Source organism: Calidris pugnax, unplaced genomic scaffold (genome assembly GCF_001431845.1).
Source record: "Calidris pugnax isolate Ruff unplaced genomic scaffold, ASM143184v1 scaffold56, whole genome shotgun sequence".
NCBI lineage: Eukaryota > Metazoa > Chordata > Aves > Charadriiformes > Scolopacidae > Calidris > Calidris pugnax.
The window spans coordinates 5,896,925-5,916,944 of NW_015090839.1; the positions used below are offsets into that span (position 1 = coordinate 5,896,925).

General features: G+C 42.5%; 1 protein-coding gene across 3 annotated transcripts; it reads left to right on the forward strand.

The window, feature by feature from the left end:
* Positions 1 to 10: 10 nt before the first annotated feature.
* Positions 11 to 19,167, forward strand: ENTPD5 (ectonucleoside triphosphate diphosphohydrolase 5). Of its 3 annotated transcripts, XM_014941701.1 has the most exons (15): positions 353 to 370; positions 2,166 to 2,278; positions 5,281 to 5,558; positions 6,249 to 6,328; positions 7,063 to 7,206; positions 7,581 to 7,656; positions 9,223 to 9,258; positions 10,101 to 10,189; positions 11,759 to 11,838; positions 13,363 to 13,424; positions 14,855 to 14,956; positions 15,297 to 15,437; positions 15,779 to 15,835; positions 17,360 to 17,475; positions 17,637 to 19,167. In XM_014941701.1, exons 3-15 carry the CDS (start codon positions 5,342 to 5,344, stop codon positions 17,721 to 17,723), a joined length of 1,287 nt encoding a protein of 428 aa, XP_014797187.1. In that variant the 5' UTR covers positions 353 to 370; positions 2,166 to 2,278; positions 5,281 to 5,341; the 3' UTR covers positions 17,724 to 19,167. The 3 variants fall into 3 exon arrangements, with proteins under 3 accessions (XP_014797189.1, XP_014797188.1, XP_014797187.1); XM_014941703.1 differs by lacking the exon at positions 2,166 to 2,278 and having other exon boundaries at positions 11 to 370; XM_014941702.1 differs by lacking the exons at positions 353 to 370; positions 2,166 to 2,278 and adding an exon at positions 23 to 128.
* The last annotated feature ends 853 nt before the right edge of the window (positions 19,168 to 20,020 follow it).

Below are 20,020 nucleotides of genomic sequence, written 5' to 3' on the forward strand. Positions count from 1 at the left end.
CGGCCGGGGCCCCGCCGGGGGTTGCTCGCCGTCCCGCCGGTGAACCCCCCCTCTCCCCCCCCCTCTTCCCGCCGCGTTCCCGGCGCCCCGGGAAGGGGTGTGACGCCGGGGAGGCGTCGGGGAGCGGGGTGAGAGCTCCGCAGAGCCGGGACGTTTCCGTTACTCCGCGCGGGGCGGGCGGGAGGACGCGCTGTATCCCTCGCGCGACAGCTGAGGAGAAAATTAAGCGTTTCCACGCGTGTTTCTGCCTAGCGCTACCGGTACCGGCCCCGGGAGGGGAGCGGCGGGGTCCCCGGGGCCGTGCCCGTCGCCGCCGGCCGGGGACGGGGAGCGGCTGCGGGAGCTTTTTGCGTGAGGAGAGGGAAGGAAGGTAGGGGGGAGCTGGGTGCGGGTGTTTGGGAGGAGGAATTCGGAAGGTTTGGCGTTGAGGTGTGGAAAAGTTTAAAAACACCCGACCCTGCAGCCCTATCGGGGGTTAATTCGGGAAACGGGGTGTCGTGCAGGAGCTGGCACCGGAGTCGTCCCCGGGTGGAGGTTGAAGCAAAACCCCTCCGCACCCAAACCCCCCCCACACACACCCAAAACCACACACACACCCCAAATCCGTCTCTTAAGGACACCGGTCTGTCGGTCACGGTGAAAAGGTGTGTGGTTTTCCGCCCCCGGGGGTACAGGGTCACAGGGTACCGCCGCCGTGTCCCGGGGAGCTGCCTTGCTCTAATTAATGAGGAAAACCGAAAACCCCCTGGGCCAGAAATGACAATAAATAAATAATGTGTATTGGGAGCCTCAGGGCAGGAAAAAGAAGATCAAACTGCTGATAACGCCTGTTTGTGACTCGGCTCCTTTTTTTTTTTTTTCTTTTTTTTTTGGTCCCGACGTTTAAAGCCCTACACCCAGAATTTTACCCCAAATGTACACGTGTAAAGAAAATCGTGCCGTTATCTTTATGGAAATACAGGGAAATTCTGCCAGTGAATTCAGATACACTTTCTATTGTGATTTTTAAACCGGGTACTTTTAAGGAGCTTAAATTTTGTCAAAGCAGTCCAAGAGAGCTTTTTTTTTTTTTTTTTACTACATAAAATAAAGTACAGAAAAAGTGTTATGACCCGTTGTTACTGGGGGAGGGGAAAGGTAAAAATGTATTTGTTTAGTCACGAGTGTTACATGTAAAAGCTGCTCATCGGGGAAATAGATCTCGTTACCTTAAGAGCTGCTCATCTGGAAAATAGATTTTGTTACTGGTTTAGTGCAGAAAATAGATCTTTCCATTCAGAAGGGCTTCTGGTGTGCTTGAGCAATAAATAACAATAGGAATTTAACTACGTCATTTGTCTATTTTGTTTCCTAAAATATTTGTCTTAGTGTTTATATGTCCTAAATATTTCTCATTATTTTCTAATATTTTTCTTTATGTCCACGTGTTTCCCGATGATATTTAGGAAAGAGAAGGGAGATCCCTGTGTATCTCAGGCACGCTGCTGTCCCTTCCGCTCAGGACGGACAGGCTCAGTCATTTTTACAGGGAGATGCTCCTGTTGCTGTGGTTTGGGCTTTGTGTGTTCTTTTGCCAAAAATATCCAAGAATATGGGTGAGACTTTCTTGTCTCGAAAATTACCAGTGTTTCTGTGTATGGTGAGCTCTAAGTGAGGTTGTGTTTTGCTGTCTTAAGGTTTCTTCTTACTATCCTGGCATTGTTTTTACTTGGGTTGTTTAAGGGGAGTTTGATTGGGGGTTTTTTGTTTCTTTTTTCTTTTCTTCCTTTTCACACTCTCAGTCTTGGCAGTTTCTCTGCAGCATTTTTGGATCGTACAGCCTGTGTAGCTCCCAAATCTTTATATTGGATGCCCTTCAGTTTTTCAGTTTAGTATCTAAAATCCACCTTGTACAGTTGATATTTACATGTGTTTGTGTTGGGAAATGAGTGTTCTACCTTGTGTCACTGAACCTAGACCAGTGCTGTTGAGGTCAGCTGTAATGTTTGTGTAAATGTTTTACCAACTTGTTGAACTCAGTTAACTTTCAACTTCTTCAATTCAGCATGTTTCACTGCTCGTATTGAGTGATGATAAACTCAGATTTGAATAAAGCAACTCGGCTGATATTTTTGTATGCTTCTGTGACCTTATAATTTGCCTGATACGTAGTCCACTCCTACTAGCTGAAAGGGAAGGTGCAGCAGTGCAGGCACAGTGTCTCTCCTCGCGGTGCTCCGAAGTGGTTTTCATTAGGAATCTCTGGAGTGGAATAGCTGTTGCTTCCATCCTGCTCCAGGTGTGTGCCTAACGTATTTGCCACTGATGCTGATTATTGTTGCTCATTTATAAAGGCAGTAAGCGGAGCCTGCTGTTGGTTGTCTGTGCATTTTACCTGCTGCACTGCTTGCTTATTTTAATGATCTTGTGCTCCTATTACTGTTACTCTGTTTTCTCCTTTCTGTTTGTTGCTCATTTTATCCATCCTGTTGTATTCTGATAGCAGCTAGGATTTTAAGTTGTTGAGAGGCGCACTTTTGGAAATATTTTTCCTTCTCAGTAACTAATCCCTTGTCTATCTCTACCTTCAGTTTTTTCCTCCGTTCTTTCTTCTGACTGGCAAATTCCTTTTCCATTGCCATTTCTGTTACACACTGCCCATTTCTCTCTGTTGTCTCTGATTTCTTACTCTCCTCATTTATTTTTATGCTTCTTGAGGCCACTGTTTTGCTACTGCACTTGGTTAAATGATCTGAACCACTCATTGAAGAGGCTCAATGTGCTTTTTTTATTTTTAACAAGGGTGGAGAAAAATAAAATTTTTCTGAATTTCTTGAATTTTATTTTTCTGTCTTTAGGAGGTTAAAGGTAGAAAAGGAAAAAAGTCAGGGGAGAAATAGAGAATGGGAAGTGTGAAGAGGTGGTGGATGTCTAAGAAGGGACAGAGAAGAGAAGTTCCGTGAGGGAGTGTTTCATGGGAGGCTAAGGTTCATCCAGTAGTAGATCTGGCAAGAAAAGTATGTGTTAATGATGGCAGTTGCTTGGATATTTTCGGATTATCAGAGATATTCCGAGGCTTGCATAAGTGTCACATGTGCCATTTGTAATAGGACTCTGGAGTTTGTTGTTAAGGCAGGTGCTGGTTGTATTTATGATGGATCAGTAAGGAAAATCCTTACATTGCATGAGAATAGCATTTCTTCTGGCCACCTGCAAGGTAGTACTCACTCATGTGGCTTATGTTGTGCAACTTCTTGGATTTTCAGTAGACCTTCTTGTAGTGATGAAACAAAAGTGGGTAATGCCAGCTGCATCTTGGTACAAATCCATAGCTATAAAGCTGCCAACTGGCTCAGCACTTTTCATGAACTCTGTTCAGGTGTTACAGGCTAGAACTAAGTTTTTACTCATTTCCCCGTAACCCGTGAATGCTTTAGAAACCACTGCAGTTGGGGTTGGTCTGTAACAGAGGGTGGTCAGGGCTATTGCCTATTTGTGGAATGGTGAAGTCACTTCTTCCTCTTCTCAGAGTGTGCTTCTGAGGCAGAGTGGATTAAGAGCTTGTGCTTCTGCCCGTGGCTCTCTGCATCTATTAGGAACAGGAGGATCAAAATAAAGGTCACAGAGGACAGGCAAGGTTACCCTTCTGCAGTGGGCTGCCGCGTTTAGTTTGCCCTAGAGAGAGCTGAACGCTCGAGTGAGTTAGAGAGACACTCGAGGAGTTACCCAATGTGACACTGTTCACTGAGGACGGGTAAAAGTTAATCTTGCTTTGCTGTAACTGGGGACAAAGGTGAAGGATGGAAATAATAAAAGTTGTATAAGGGCTAAATCTGGGTTAAAAGGTAGTAGAGGATAAGTGAGTTCTTTGGGCGTGGGAGAATGGTGTGTGGAAATAGAGGCTATGTCAGATTCACATAGGAAGGAAAGGAGAGAAATTAGCATTAGGAAGGAATAAACGTTGGATAGAGATGGCAAATAAAGGTTTTGAGAGAATGAACATAGTGGGGCTGAGCAGATCACTGAAAGACAACCAAATGCAAGGGCTAGAGGTGGGTGAGAGGGTCTTAGGCAGAGCAGATGAACAGACATATGAAGTAGAATATTCAGTGCTCTGGGCAGATGGATGTGTCACCAAGTGTCTGGAGAATGATAAGAAGCTGTTTGCACCTTCTCTGTGCCGAGTGTTGTGTGTGTATGTCAGTGCAGGCCATACTGCATATGGTGGGGCATCTGGCCACATGCTCTTTTCTGCTGTTAAAATGCAAATAACAAAGATAGCTATATATTCTTCTCCTTTTTACTTGGGCACCTAATGAACCCTATCATTGCTGTGCTTGTATCTTTCCTTTATTAGATTTTTTTTTAGGAAAAAATATGTGCAAAGAGATATGTAATAACAGAGAGGAGGTCTAGTTTTATCTTGATATCCAATACCGCATCACACAACTTTGGGGCCTTGGCTTATAGAAGCTGTTGTTTAAAGCTGTGTATACAACCTGGGTGTTCAGGGCAACTGGTCTAGATGTGACAGAAGGGTGAAGTTCTGTTGGATTTTTTCATAATTCTGAAAATGAGAATGGCGTCAGGAGAAAACAATGAAAAACCAAGATCAAGACAGAAAGGAAAAGCATGAAAAATACTAAGAAGCAGAGCCCAAGCACATCTTACAGTTTGGTCCCTCTGGTGCAGCACAGGCTTTTCTTGGGGACAAGGATGCAGCTGGAAGGATATGCCATCAGTCTCTCTGTGCACTAATCTCTCCCAGCAGCTGTTCTTAGCCAGAGATGAAATTCTCTTTGTTTGTGACTCTGAATAACACTTGTGTTCTGCCACAACATCTCAAGTATGTAAATGTTAGGGCACAGCGGTTCTGCCCTGAGCTCCCCTTTGGTGATGCTTATTTTCAGATAGCATTTGGGCTTTTTGGAGGTTCTGGGGACTCTAGGTGTTGAGAACCTTGAAGCCAAATCAGAGAAAAAAGAAAGTCTAAATAAAGTCAAAACTAGAAATATTGGGAAGCAAAGTACTTTACCGCATTTTGGAAATGGAGAAATGTTTACTCTGAAAGAACAAACCATTTAGATGCAGTTGTAGCATTAAGTGAAGTAAATCACATCTTTTGGATGAGGAGTTGAAAAGCATCTAAAGGGCAGAATGTATGTGTACAGACTGTTCGGGTTTTTTTGTTTGCTTTGTTTGTTTTTTTCTCTACAGACTTTTTAAGGAGAGGGCTCTTGGTAATTTCCATTTCTGCTTTTTTTTTTTTTTTTTTTTTTTTTTTTTTTTTTTTGTCTACAGGACCTACTGCAGCTCTGTGATTGCTGATCCATGCTCGACTGCCTCAAGGGGTCCTGGCAAGATGGCATCTTCCAGACTTCTCATCCTTCTAGCACTGGCATTTTCTTCTTTGTCCTTTGTTCTTTCCCATTCAAACAGGGAAATGTGGTTTCAGGATTTCTTTCCACCTAACATGTGCCCTATAAATGCCAAAGCCAACACTTTTTATGGCATAATGTTTGACGCAGGAAGCACTGGAACCCGGATTCACATTTACACCTTTGTGCAGAACAGCCCAGGTGAGACCCTGTGTCAGTCTGTGCACTTGGACTATGTTGACTTAGGTTCCAACTTCCCAAAAGAGTTTTGTGGTTTTTTTCCAACACAGCATTTGGGAACAACTGAAGATTTCATAGAATCGTAGAGTGGTTTGGGTTGGAAGGGACCTTAAAGATCGTTTAAGTTTCAGCCCCTCTGCCATGGGCAGGGACATAGATGCAAGCTGCTCTTGGAGCAATGGTCATGCTTTTTTGGCTTTGTAACCAGGTGCTTGAGCTGTCAGCTCTCTTCTGTGTTTGTGAATTGGATGAATTACCTAAGAATAATCAGAAGTTGACTCTGTGTGTCTTAATGTGAGTTAGTATTTCACAATTAGCTTGGGGATAGCAAGGGAAATGAATGTTACTAAAATTAGGCAACAGCCATACTACATTGCTATAACTCATTGTAGTTCACAAATGCAGATTGAACATACTGCTAATTATAATACGTTCTTAATAAATTGTTTGTGAACTTGGAGGATTCAAGGGCAACATTTTGTTAAATATGCTCCTGAAGTGAAGGAGCAGTGCTTGTTTTAGGAGGGAATAGTATTGTTTGCAAGGGGGAATCAAGGATAGTCACTTTACAGGGGTTGCAGGCAACTTTTTTAAAACTAAAGAAAAGGATTACAGTTGTTGACTGTTTAATGTAATGTTTCGTTTGTGCAGAAGACCTTCCAGAGTTGGAAGGGGAAATCTTTGAATCTGTGAAGCCAGGTCTTTCTGCATATGCTGATCAGCCTGAAAAGGTAAGGGTCTCCTTCATTCCCTGTGAGTTGGTCTTGCTTCTACTGATACCAGTTGGACTCTACTAAGCAGTTCAAAGTATTACTAATTGCAATTGCATAGAGTCAAGAAAAAATGTGAAGGTTCTCCTGCTGGCTCTCTAAACCTGTTGCTCTACTTTTGTGAGTTAATTTCTACACAGTGAAATGGGAGCTGTTGTTTTACATATTTTTTCAATGGAGCAATGGCTTAATTAATTGCTTAAATGCTGTATATTCCTAGACTATTTGCCTATGAGAATTTCAAAGACAAAGTGATTTTTTGCTCTAGCTGCATCCATATTCAATGTTTATTTCCCCTATAGCTTCCGTAAATATGAGTAAATATATACTCCTGTCTTGTTTACTAATAATTTTCTCAGTTTTTCCTTTTGGTTGAAATTTTCAATGCTGGTCACAGTTCAAAATGTATATATTTTGTTTAGATTTGTTTGGAAGGAAGGGGTTAAGACTGTGGGGATTTTCTTTTCTAGTCCTGTTACACTGACAAGGAGAGAGGGTTCATTTCTCTGACTCCTAAAACTGTTTAAATTTTTGTGTCTATATATTGTCAGATCTACTTTTTGTTAATAAGTTATGGAGAAGGGAAGAATAAAGACGCACTTAGCAGGTTAGGTCAGGCCTTAATAAAACAGGGAGGCCTGTTTTCTGATGGCCTGTAGGAGGAAGCCATAAGAAAAGCATCTTTTTCCTTCTAGGGTGCTGAAAGTGTCAAAAAATTGTTGGACATGGCCATAGATGCTGTGCCACCTCATCTCTGGAAGAAGACCCCAGTAGTGTTAAAAGCCACAGCTGGACTGCGCTTGCTGTCAGAGGAGAAAGCTCAGGCTCTGCTTTTAGAGGTAATACTAAGATCTTTTGGACGCACTAGTATTGCTCTCACTGTTTCATCTTTCGTGACTCAGTTCTCCATCTCTATTTAGCATAAGAGAATCTCAGCTGTGAAAAGTGACTGTAATCCCACGACAGCATGAAACTCACAGACTTTACAGGCTTTCTTGTATGGTCCTGAAATCCTTTGTCTTGATATGGATAGAAGACACAGGGAGAGAGACCTACGATACTTGTTTCTTTCTTTCCTGGCCCTTGAAAGAGAAAAAATGTTGTCTACTCCACACACTTGTCTTATTTTCTACTGCTGTAAAAAAAGAAAACTTTCTTGTCGTCCTCAGAGCAGAACAGTACCAGGGAACATAATCATTATTTCCTTCTTCAGGTGAGAGAAGTCTTTGAGGAATCACCATTTCTTGTTCCAGAGGACAGTGTTAGCATCATGGACGGGTCTCATGAAGGTACGTTTTAGAAGGAGGAAAAAGTGAAAGCAAAGAAAAATGGGAGAAAAAGAGAGAGATCTTAAGAAAATGAGAGGGAAAGGGAAATGGTCACTAAACTAAGGGAAAAAATAAAAGGTTTCTAGCCCTGTTTGAAACAATGTAATCCTGCTTTTCCTAGGAGGTGCTGATAACTTGCTCCTCTGTAGACACACAAAGAGATTTATGAGTTAGCTAGATTTGAAGGTTCATCCAAAACCTTCTAAGGTTCCAGAAGAGAACCTCATCTCAGAAATCAGGGATCTAGGTGAAGCCTGCTCTTGGGAATTGGTGGAAAGAAGATGGTGTCCACTTCTGAAAGGCTACATGATAATAGATAGCAAGTGAGGAAACTTATGGAAAGTGCCTAGTAAAAATAATCTATTATGATTATCTCATCAATTTTCAGGTTAAGGATGGAAGCATTGTGAATATTAGAGGAAAGTTAAACATAATTAGCAAGTAGTAAAAAATTAGATAATGAAATACATAATAAAGTAATAAATTTTAAAAATATTCTGATTGGAAAAATGCAGCTAGTAAAGTAGCAAAGGAAGAAATCTAAAATGCAAGAAAAGGTTAATTATGTTGTAGGTTTGCAGTGCAGTGCAGAACAGCCACTGGAACGTTTTGGCTACATATCCAGAGGCATTGCCTTGGAGAGTAGGCAGGCAATAATCCTTCTGTAGGGTGCCTGATAAGAGCTATCTGTGATGGTACATTCAGTTCTGAACAATTCATTATGGCAGATGTATTGTCAGTTTGGAAGGTGTTCAAGGACAGCAAAAAGAATTATCACGGTGCTTAAACAACTAATAAATGGAGGAAGATTAAAGAACAAAATCTGTCCACGTGGGCCAAGAGAAAAGGAGAAGTAACAAAGTCTGCGAGTATCTGATGAAGTATGGTGCAATGCATAGAGCGTCACTAGGATTAAGGGGTGAAGTATTGTATTGATGGGGAGCAGGATCAATAACACATAATAGAGCAAGGTGTAGCCTGCCAAGATGTATTTTAAAATCCCACCTCTTCTACTATCGTGTGTTGGCCCATGTTTGGGTGAGAATTGTGCCAGTGTCAGGCAAGTCGCTGGAGTCGGAATAGTTGTTTGTGTTTTACCGGTTGCCACAATGTCTGTAGCGTAATTACAGAAACCACAAGATTAAAACACAGAGTGGTATGTATGCAGTTTTCCAGTTAGGAATTGAAATGCTGGAAGGAAAAATGTGCCCAAGGAAGCTTGTGCATTGTATCAGCTCATTACTTCTTTGGATGTTGTTTGGATAATCGACATGACTTGTGCATGCTGCGGTTGCAGGGGTATTACAAACATTCTACCTAGCCCAGTTTATGAGATTTTAATAATTCAATAATGCATTGTGTCACTTAAATTATACATTTAAATTAATCTCTGAAGTATGGGGCAGTTACGTTAATAATGATTTCTGGGTAAATAAGTAACATGTGGAGAGCTGGTAAGGGTGGGCGGGGGGTTGTGTGAGTATTCAGTGGTGACTTTTTTTTTCCCTCTCCTTTTTCACTCTGCAGGAATTTTAGCCTGGATCACTGTGAACTTTTTGACAGGTATTTAACTCTGTGTAACTTCTGTCTTAATATGAATTTGAGTCTCTTCTGAAGAGGTGATCACTGTTCCTCTTCCTTGGTTGCCATGTCCTGCTTTTCCTCCCCACTGTGACACCAGTGCTAAAGCAGTGGATTGGCTTGGGTAGGCTGTGTTCCAGGGAGAGCACCACAGCTGTAGTGAGAAGGAGGCATCTTCATCCAGAAGGTGCCAGGATTTACTCAGGACTGGGAGGCACTAACAAGCTGGTTTGCCTAACACACCTAGGAGAGTTGTACTGCTGATCTGTTAGAAAGCGGGAAACAGTTTTACCATGTTCTTCATCCCAACATGAACTATGCAACTAAAGTTGTGCAACAGGGAATGCACTGGTGCTTCAGCCCCACTGGCTCTGGAAAGTTCTGGGAGCACAATCTGGTGAAGAGAAAAGAAAATCAGTACTCCAGTGGATACATGAGCAAGCAAAAAAGGTGCTCTGGGTGAAGAGAAATGATAATAGCTGGCTCTGCTCTTACCTTTCCTTTCCTACTGCGTTTGACCAGCTGTATGGTGGTTACAGAATTCACAAACTCTCCCTGGCAGTCTTCTGCAGGAGATACTTTGTCTTTTACTTTCAGCTTTTGCTGGATATCTAGAGGTTTATCTGCTTTTGGCTTTTTGGAAGTGAAATTAGAACAAAGGAAGAAAGTCATATGAATCTTTTCATAATCCCTTCTGTTTGCCTATCTTTTCTCTGTATTGCTGTGATAATGTAGTATCTTGTTCGTTGCTTGAACATAGATGCAATATGTGCATTTTAGCACTTGTGGAATTGGGACCGTTCTGAGCATGGTGTTGTTTGTAGGGCAGCTGTCTGGCCAGAACCAGCACACTGTTGGGACTCTGGACTTGGGAGGAGCCTCAACCCAAATCACATTCCTGCCACAGTTTGAGGTGAGGAGCGGTTACAAGTGTGCGGGTTGGGACTGCAAGGCCAGCGGAGAGACCTGAGCGCTGCTGTGCTCTCTGAAATCACTTTGTCAGCACTGGCACAAGCAGAACATCTGTGGCGTACAGAACATCTGTATTTCTGTTCCCTTTGACATCAGCAGTTGGCTGATAGGCGCTTGTAAACAAAGGAGCTTGGATAGCAACAAAGAAAAAAGAAAGCAAGCAAATGGGTAAAACCAAAGAGAAAGGGCTTTTGTTTTCTAGACCCAGGCTGGGGAAGTCCCATTAATGTAGAAAATTACTTTGTATTCAATGAATGTAGAACACTCTCAGGGAGTATTTTTGCATTATTACAAGAAATTTAGGGTCTGCTCTGAGTTATCCTTTAGTTATCTTCCCCTCGGCTCCATCCGCCAAGACTGATAGCAGATCCTCACTAAATTTGGGAGGGCTAGGAGAGGCAGAGTGGAGGGGGGTGCCTCATGGGGCAAATGTCTTCATGATAGCACAGCCAGTCCCTCTTTGTTTTCTTCTTTGGGAATTCCTCTTTCCCTCAGTCCATCTCTGCTGGATTTGTCAGGAATTCTATAGCTCTGTAGAAACAGCTTGGACTGGGACCCAAGTCTAAAGTTTGCATGGGAAATCACATGGGTATTGGAAGGGCACTACAGAGTTCTGTACCTTGATAGTGATTGGTTTTGTCCCTCTTTCTGAAGGAGTCCTTTATTTAACGTTTTTTGTTTACAGGAATTGAGATTCTCAAAGGGTGTTTGGGGAGCACAAAACACATGGTTTTCATATCAGGGTATTTTAATTCTGCAACGGCGGGTCATGTTGAAACATGACGTGCAACCTTATCCTGTTCAGCAAAGCCTGAAGTACTCCGGACTTGCCCTCTGTTTTGTGTTGATAACACCTGCTGAAGTGGGCACTGGACCAACAGGAAAGGGTGTTGCATGCCAGGGTTTTGGAGAATAAATAGAGCTGTGAAGTAGGCTGAGCTGCAGCTCAGGATTCAAACTTCTCCTTCGACCCTTGCAGCAAAAGGCCTTGGGGATTTTCTGCTGAGCAGGACCAGTGGTGCGAATTAGTAGGGCAGTGTGGAGTCAAGGTTCACGTTGCCTGCTGGTATGCTGTATCTGCTGCTCATCTCTATCACCATGCTCATAGAAAAAAGCACATGCATAGCTCAGTCAGTTTCTGAAGAGTTTTTCCTGTCTGCCAGAATTAGCAGGGATTTCACCCTTTGGTTTGCAGCAGGGTTTGTTTTTTTTTTTTCCCCTTCCTGCAATCTGAGGCAGTCACTTGTTTACTCTTGTATTTGTTTTGAACAAAATACCGTAATAATAAGAGATTAATTAATGAAATACAGATTACAAGTAAATAGAGGACATGTAATGGTAGCTGTGTGGAGGTGTGTTTAAGGTAATGTTATGCTTTTCAAGGTATTATTGCCAAAGTTATAAATAACTAAAATCACAATCATTATGAAATTGTGATATTACATCAAAGTTGGTTATTTTTCATTGCATAATAAAAACTAAAAGATTTTTTCTTTTACTTAACTTTTAGGAAACTTTGAAGGAAACCCCTGGTGATTTTCTTACCTCATTTGAAATGTTTAACAGCACGTACAAGCTCTATACCCACAGGTGAGGAGCAAAAGGCTGCTGTTTCTGCTGGGAAAATCAGTCTTTCTGCAGCCCCTGAGCTAACCACAAATGGCTATGTCATCCTGTTACCAGCTGTTGGGACCATGACTAGTTTTTTTTAATAATTTTCTTATCTGCTTGAAACATTAGTTGAAGTGGAACACAACATTAGTTGACTGGAAACATTCCAGGATCATAGTTAGTATCACTGCAAGGCACTTAAATTAGTCAGTCTGTCAAATGAAGAGGAAGCATTATGACTCGCTATATGTAAGGAGAAGAATTCTTATTACTGGAATCAAGGCAAATATTCTGGACCAAGCGGAAAGGCGGATATCGTGCCAGTAGTCAGAACTAAATCTGATCAGACATTTGGAAAGAGGACCTTCCTGAAATTTTTTCCTTCTTAGTTCGAAATGGCACGTCTCTTCAGCAACTGGACAAAAAGTAAAACTTAGACTGACGTAAACCAAAGAGACAATCACAGGCAGCTGATGCAGACCATGGAGCACAACAGATTATTGAACCAGTTGGAGAGGATACTTGGCCTGGAATAATATAATTGTGCTTACTGCATTCAGCTAACAAGTTTCTGAGGTGTTTGCAGTGAAACCTGCGTGTCTTACAGTCCAATGAGAACTCAGCCATGTGTAACAGAGTTGGTCTCAGCCTGTTCTTAGTGGGGTGAAGACTATCATCTCCATCAGTTACAGAATATGCTTACTTGACAGCAAAGCTGATTTAATAGTCCTCCTCTCCTACTGCTTACTTTTACTGATGTAACTGATTGCTGTATTCACCAAGAGTGTCCTTTAGATCACTTCAAGTAATTGGGATTGAAAGTCATCTCCTAAGAAATGAGGGAGCTGGAGGTTAGTTTAACTGTGATTATTCTGTAATGTTTGTATTGACATGACTAAAGGGATAAGTAGCCAAACACAGAGATGGGAATGAAAGTTTTTAATCTAGCTGTGTTGCTGAAGCCAGCAACATGTAATGACATTCTCAGAAATGTTGTTCACGTCCTGGCTGGTAATGAGTATAGCAATAATCTCTGGAGTCAAACAGGGGTGAATTTCACACAAAGGCACAGCTCCCATTTAGTGGGAAATTCTCCAGCTTCCTGTTAGTTCTGCCCTAAGAGCACATAGTCTAATGTGTGTGACATAAGAATGGCCACCCTATTCCTCATGCACTCTTCACATACCCTTCTTTCTCCCTCATTTTTAAGATTGTGCATTTTTGCTTTTCATGAATATTTTGTAGAAATGTCACATCAGCTCTAACCACTTTCTGCAGTTTTAGATTTACCCATTTTACAGAATTGTAATTCTTGGGTTTGTGTCTTTTGGTACTTTTGGAATTGGTCTGGCAAAGGGAACTCTGTTTTAGAGAGGAGAGACTTGTGGGAAGCAGAGGGAGGAAATTTGGTTTGGATTTTCCAGGATTTAGGAAGAGGCTATGGGTGAAGCATACCAGATGTGCAAGAATTAAAACTGTAATGTCTGTCTTTGTTGTTTGCAGCTATTTGGGGTTTGGACTAAAAGCTGCCAGACTAGCAACGCTCGGAGCTTTGAATATGGAAGGTATGTTCATATGATGAAACATCTAAGATTTTTGAAGAGATGGTTAGACTTAGTCTTGGGTCAGCAGCCTTTTTCCTGTGTCTTCACTATCTCATGATTTTCTGTGTTTTCACTGGCACAGATCTGTCTGGAAGCTGGCTACCACTTGTTAAGGAGTTGTCTTGCCAGACAGCTGCTTTTCCCTGTTTCCAGGTTCAGCCAGCAGCAAGACTGAGTGCAAATTCCAGACATGCACATGTGGGGCCTTACAAACACCACATAGAGGTGGCCAGCCGCAAACACACAGCTTCACAGGCACCCACAGAAACACAAACAGCATGGGCAGGTCCTGCTCCTAAGGATTGCTGCTTAGGCCAAAGCCACTTTATCGGTCTCTTTGGTATCGGCCTGGCCCACCATCTTCCCCCAGACCTTCTGTTGTGTTCACTGACTAGTCTAGCTTGAAGTCCACGAGTATGTCACACACACTGTCACTCACTGACCTGAATGCATATTCCCATTCCTGAGCCTTGCCAGTCTGACCCAAACCTTAAGTCCTTCCAGTCTTCATGCCCAGACCTTGGGCCTTTTGTCTTGCCTCTAGCCGGGACCTGGGGTATTTCCACCTTCTGGATTCTTACTTGCCAGCTAGATGGACTTGTGTTAATTACTGGAGTGTACTCAAATCAAAAACATTTGGGAATAGGATTTAAGAAGAAGACAGAACACACTGCAGTGGTTGGTCACACGGCTCAGCCAGAAAAGCATTACTGACCAGCTGCCTGCTTAGTTGTAATTGCCTTCTTTTATCATCCCCTCTGTTTTCCTGCACTTATGCTTCCCTCGTCCCTTGATTCCTCCTTTCCCTGCCTTTGAACCTTCCCCTAAACATCCCGTAGTAAATTTTGCACAGTCCCACAACCCCCCTCAACCATTCTGTAAGAGGTTTGCTTTTTCTGTGAGACCTGGCCATAATAGTCATGTTTTCCTCTCACCAGTATTTCTGGCTGAACCCTTCAGGGGTCCCACATTCAGTAGATCCTGTAGTGGTCATTGATCAGCATCTTGGGAGGTTTTTGTCTTCATTGCTCATTTCTTTTGTTTGTCTCAGTTATCTGCTGTTCATTAGGGCTTGTGTATCTGTGTGTTTAATTTATTACCTCCCTTGTTTCTTGTGGTGAACAGCCATTACCCAGATACCCTTATCTCTCATTAACAAATGATAAGCCCAGCTGCTCTGCAGCTTGCAGGACAAAATGGACACAGCTTTCCCAAACTGAGACTGGTCCTTCATAATCAGTTTGTGCAGCATCCATCAATTCAGATTTCTGCACTTTTGCTTAGAGACCTTAATGAAGATCTTTCAGCCTTTTCTTTTCTGGTTCTGCATATTGATCAATAACTATGTTAAATTTTATCCTTTCTGAGTCTTCCCTCTCGTTTCATTCCAGCTGTGGATGGGCAAATGTTCCGCAGTTCTTGTTTGCCAAAGCAGCTGGAGGCAGAGTGGCACTTTGGGGGAGTGAAATACCGCTATGGTGGCAACAAAGAAGGTAAACTAAGGAGACTTGTTGCTTCTTGTAAGATAAGTCTTGTCTCCAGAATCTGAGCTTTTCCTTTGCAAATATTCCATCTTGAGTTATGAAAGATACCTGTGCAGTTACAGATGTGGACTTTTGACTGAGCCAAAGAAAAACCTGAAGCTGTAAGAGTAGGTGGCCTATACTGTCCATACTCTGGCTGTGATCTCTTATTACAAATGCTACCTTTACAGGAAGTGTTAAGAGTTTTTTGTGCTAATAAGAGAGTTTTTTTCTGAGACTTTGAGCCACTGATTCTTCCATCTCCTGGACATAGCTCTCTGGTTCACCACATCTGTGTTCATCCTGACAGGAGAAACAGGATTCAAGCCTTGCTACTTGGAAGTTCTCAAGGTTGTCAAAGGAAAACTGCACCAACCAGATGAGATTCGTGGAAGTTCATTCTATGCTTTCTCCTACTACTATGATCGCGCAGTTGACACCAACCTAATTGGTAAATTGGTTTGAGATGGTCTACTAGATGTGAGCATGTCAGCCAGGAGGTACACAAAGGTACCCTGGAGGCTGGGGCCACAGGGAGCAGGGAAAAGGAGTGGTGTTGAGAAAGAGGAAATACTTTCTGAGAATGAATGCTGTATCTGTCAGTGCAGTTTGATGTTCAGAGTTCAGCAGATGAGACTTGTGCTCTGAGCTCCAGTTATACTTGCAGCTCTGGCCTCTGTTATCAACCGATCTCACTCGTAGCCCAGCATCACCCAGTTGCATTCTAGGGTCAACTTAGATATTGAACACAAATGCTTTCAGGTCTATGATGATGTTTTCTTGCCTCTTCAGATTATGAACAGGGAGGTGTCCTGGAAGTGAAAGATTTTGAAAGAAAAGCCAAAGAAGGTAAGTGTCATGAGACTTGGGAAACTGGCGAGGACGAGAAATAACAAAAACATGAATGTCTGTAGGCAATACATAGTGTGAGTTTGACCTTTAAAAAAAAAAAAAAGTTTGTTTAACCTTTATTCCACTTATGCCTTCCCTGTCATGTTACTTAGCTTTTATTGGCCAACACCTGTAACTGTTGCAGAAGAAAGTACTGAAGAACAGTGAGGGGAAACAAAGTGTTAGCAGCTTGGCAGTTCTGCTCAGGAGAGGAGGAAGATAGTTCATCAATGTCAGTAAAAAAGAAAGTTAATTTGCTGTATCAAGAGCTCCTCCTGTCAAACTGCAGCTCTCTGATACTAGCAGAAAGCTGACTTCTAGAAGTCAGTCACCTTAAAGCCTTTTTAGAATCTAACAAAATGGAGGGAGAGAGCAAAGGTTGTTTAAGCCTGACAGCCTCTTCTGCATTCCTTTCCCTCCCCCTGACTTTTTCCTGAATACTTGTTCTGGTTTTGTACCTCATGAAAAAAGAGCTCCCACCTTGCCATGCTACTGATGGCTAAAACTTTAGCTTACAGAGCAAGATGTTACCTCTGAATTATGGTCATCCTCATGATGATTGGTAGACGTATTTATCACCATAATTATGTAGTTCAGGACTGACTTTTTTCAAAAATAGGGCCTAAATTTTAATGATTTTTCAGTTAAACTTAATCTCCCTGAAGACCCAGTTTTTTAATAGGGGGATTAGGCTCTAAAGTTTGTGCTTGTTTTGTTTCCCTGGGTACTGGGAGAACTTATTTCCAAAGAAGCAGCTGTTATCTAACACCATCAAACCATTTATTTAGCTTTAGAGCATCAGGAGATCAACTCTGTCATCCTAAATTAATGCTTCTCTTTCTCATTGCAATAGTAGGATGCTGCTGCTTATCAGTTTCTAAAAATAAGTGAACTCTGTCCTTGATGCTTGTAGGACAGGGCAGTAATGGTAGGTCCAGAAGACAACACTTACTGTAAATCCTTTTCCCAGTCACTGTCACCCTTACTGTGGAATCTTGAGGGATCTGCCTCCTGCAGCGAGGGAGCAGTTGGTTGGGCAATAGCCTCTTCCATGTCCTTGGACATGTGTGGTTGAAAAAAACACAAAAGAAGCTGCCAGTGTACAAGGTGGACTCCATTACTGGAGCCATCCTTGGAGACTGGTGAGGAAGACAAATGATGCTGTGTTTTTGAAAGACTAAGTAATAACAAACTCCCTGCCAGTTATCAGTCGAGCAGAGATACAGACTTCAAAAGAGCTATGTGGATTATGCTGCTGTAATAAAAATGTACTTATGATGGAGTTAACTATATAGTACTTCCAGTTTCTCTTTGTTCTCCAACATTATAAAACAGCTGTGTTGCGTGTACCATGTGTCATATGCACCCGTTAATAGAAGTGGGTGGCTGGTTTTAGTAGGCTTTGGCTTGAGGTCAGTTTTAATGTATAATGTAGATGAAAGCTCCTTTATTTTGCTGAGATTCCTTTTTTTTCTCCTCTAGTCTGTGATAACATGGAGAGGTACAACTCATCCAGTCCCTTCCTCTGCATGGATCTCACTTACATCACTGCTTTACTAAAGGAAGGTTTTGGATTTAGGGACAACACGCTCTTACAGGTGAGAAAAACAGTTAAATCCCAAAGCCAGGTTCCAGATTTCTCTTATCAACATGCAGTAGTTATTTTTTCTGGCTAGTTGTTACATTGTAGTTGCTGTCATCTGTGCAATATATCAGTTTGGAGAACTGTTGGGAACAACTTCTTTTTCTTCCTTTATAGTTAACAAAGAAAGTGAACAACATAGAGACAAGCTGGACTTTGGGTGCTACCTTTCACCTGCTGCAGTCTCTGGGGCTAACCTATTGAGCTGTGACATTCCCGTGGACTTCAGCATTTCTGAAAGGCTGAGAAAGCAAAGCAAACTGAAATCTCCAGGTACGTTGTTCAGCTGGAATTGGTCACGAAGCAGAACGTGGACCTCAGCTATAGAACAGATCTTCAACCCGGATTGGCATCGTGAATAATGGGAGTTGCCATGGTATGATTTATAATTGTGATTGCCATAAATGATCCAGGAGCTGCCTTCTGAAAGTCAAAAGGCCTAAACTCCAGCAGAGTATCCGCAAGGGGCTCAAAACCAGTTTCACCAGCACGTTTGTCTAGCGTCCCTTTGCTAGAAGCACAGAGTACCTGGGACAAGGTGGCAGGCTACAGACACGTGACTTCCCCTCCCCCTTTTATGTTAAACATACATAACTTAAGTTTTCTTGTGACATGTTAAGTACAGAAATTAAAGGTAGTATCAGCAATCGTTCAGAGAAAAGTGAACGACTCTGGGTGCTCCCAGCCTCAGCGTTTCAAGTACCTGGCTGTTGGTTTAGCTAATCCCTTGCAAGAAGACTCCAGTCTTTCAAGAAGGGGCCTGCTATAAGCACACTTTGGGCATGGTTTTGGGAAAGGTGTTGGCTAAAGCATAGGTTGTAACTTACCAAGCATTTCTCCGGGCAGCAGTCATTTCCTAAGCAGAATGTGTTCCTGACTGTGTGCGTTCCTTTTTGCTGCCCTTTACACTTCTGTGGAGCTACATCTGGCTACCAGACCCCATAACTTGATTCATTTAGCATGTAGTCATAACACGTAGTTGTGCTGGCACAACCAGGCAGCAGCGCCAGCTATTTAAACTTCACTGCCAAAAGAAATGCTTGTCACATTACACCCACAAGGAAATTAAGGGTGCAGTCAGATGCAGTGGCTGATCTGACGGCTCACTTCGCCGTAGGAGACAGTTCTGTTTCTCTGCTCTCAGCAAGGCGCTCCCAGAGCTGCCTTTCCTCTGATGCTGGTGCTCCTCAGGTTCTTTGGTGAACTAATTCATGACACCAAACGTGAGCTAACTCAGCTCACCCAAGAGTCATGTCTGGCTGGCACGAGGGAAATAGGCGTTGCCCAGCCTGGGGAGACCTGCTGGGCCAGCGAGCTGTTAGACCACCACAGCCAATTTTGTCGGGATGACTCTAAGCTGTGGTTTTCTATCTGAAAGTTGGGGCTTATCGCTTCCTGCCCCCTCCTGAGGAACCTCCTCTGAACGCAGAGCTGTGGTGAAACAAGTTGTTTTTTCAGTTGTTTAACAGATGAAAGTAGATAGAGTGGAATTAGCATCAGAAACAGAGGGAGAACAAGAGCAGATGTAGCTTTGCTTTCTTATCCCTTGTTCGCTTATCCCTTGTTCATTTTAAATTGTTTTAAATTTCATTTCTCCTTAATTGGACACATAAAATGCTGTATGCAGCCCTGCATCGATCTAGAAATGGGATGACTCTAAGCTGTGGTTTTCTATCTGAAAGTTGGGGCTTATCGCTTCCTGCCCCCTCCTGAGGAACCTCCTCTGAACGCAGAGCTGTGGTGAAACAAGTTGTTTTTTCAGTTGTTTAACAGATGAAAGTAGATAGAGTGGAATTAGCATCAGAAACAGAGGGAGAACAAGAGCAGATGTAGCTTTGCTTTCTTATCCCTTGTTCATTTTAAGTTGTTTTAAACTTAATTTCTCTTTAATTGGACACATAAAATGCTGTATGCAGCCCTGCATCGATCTAGAAATATTTCAATGACATTCAGCAGGGCTTTAGGTGCAGTGCATCCAACAAAGGGGGTTGCAGCTGTTTAAGAAGGCCAAGACTTCTGTCAGGATAGCATGAAGCTACTTGAGTAACAATTTAAAGTCAGTCTTGCCATCTCTTTCATACCAAAGGCATAGAAGCAATGAAAGATCAATATTTTAAATAAAGTGTCTTGTCAGATAGGCTAGAAAGTTTGCCTGTAGGATCCTGGTTTCCTTGTTGAATTGGTTGTAGAGAAGAAGATTGCTCCAGTATCTCGAGGCTCCAAGTGCAGACCTTGCATTGTCTTAAATAGAACCACTGGGGAGACTAGTTTTTCCACCCCATTAAACAGCTGGCAGCTGGCTCATCAAAAATTAGTGTCTTCTACTCAGCATGGAAGGGTGTAAGGTAAAGATGGATTTACCCCTGTCATGAGAGCAGTATTACTGACGTGACTAAGGGAAGCTTTTATCCACTGATCTCTCCTGGTGAACACTTTCGCAGTCACCTGTTTGGTTTAACACACCTTTCCCACTTCCGTAAAACCAAAGACTGCCCTCGAGG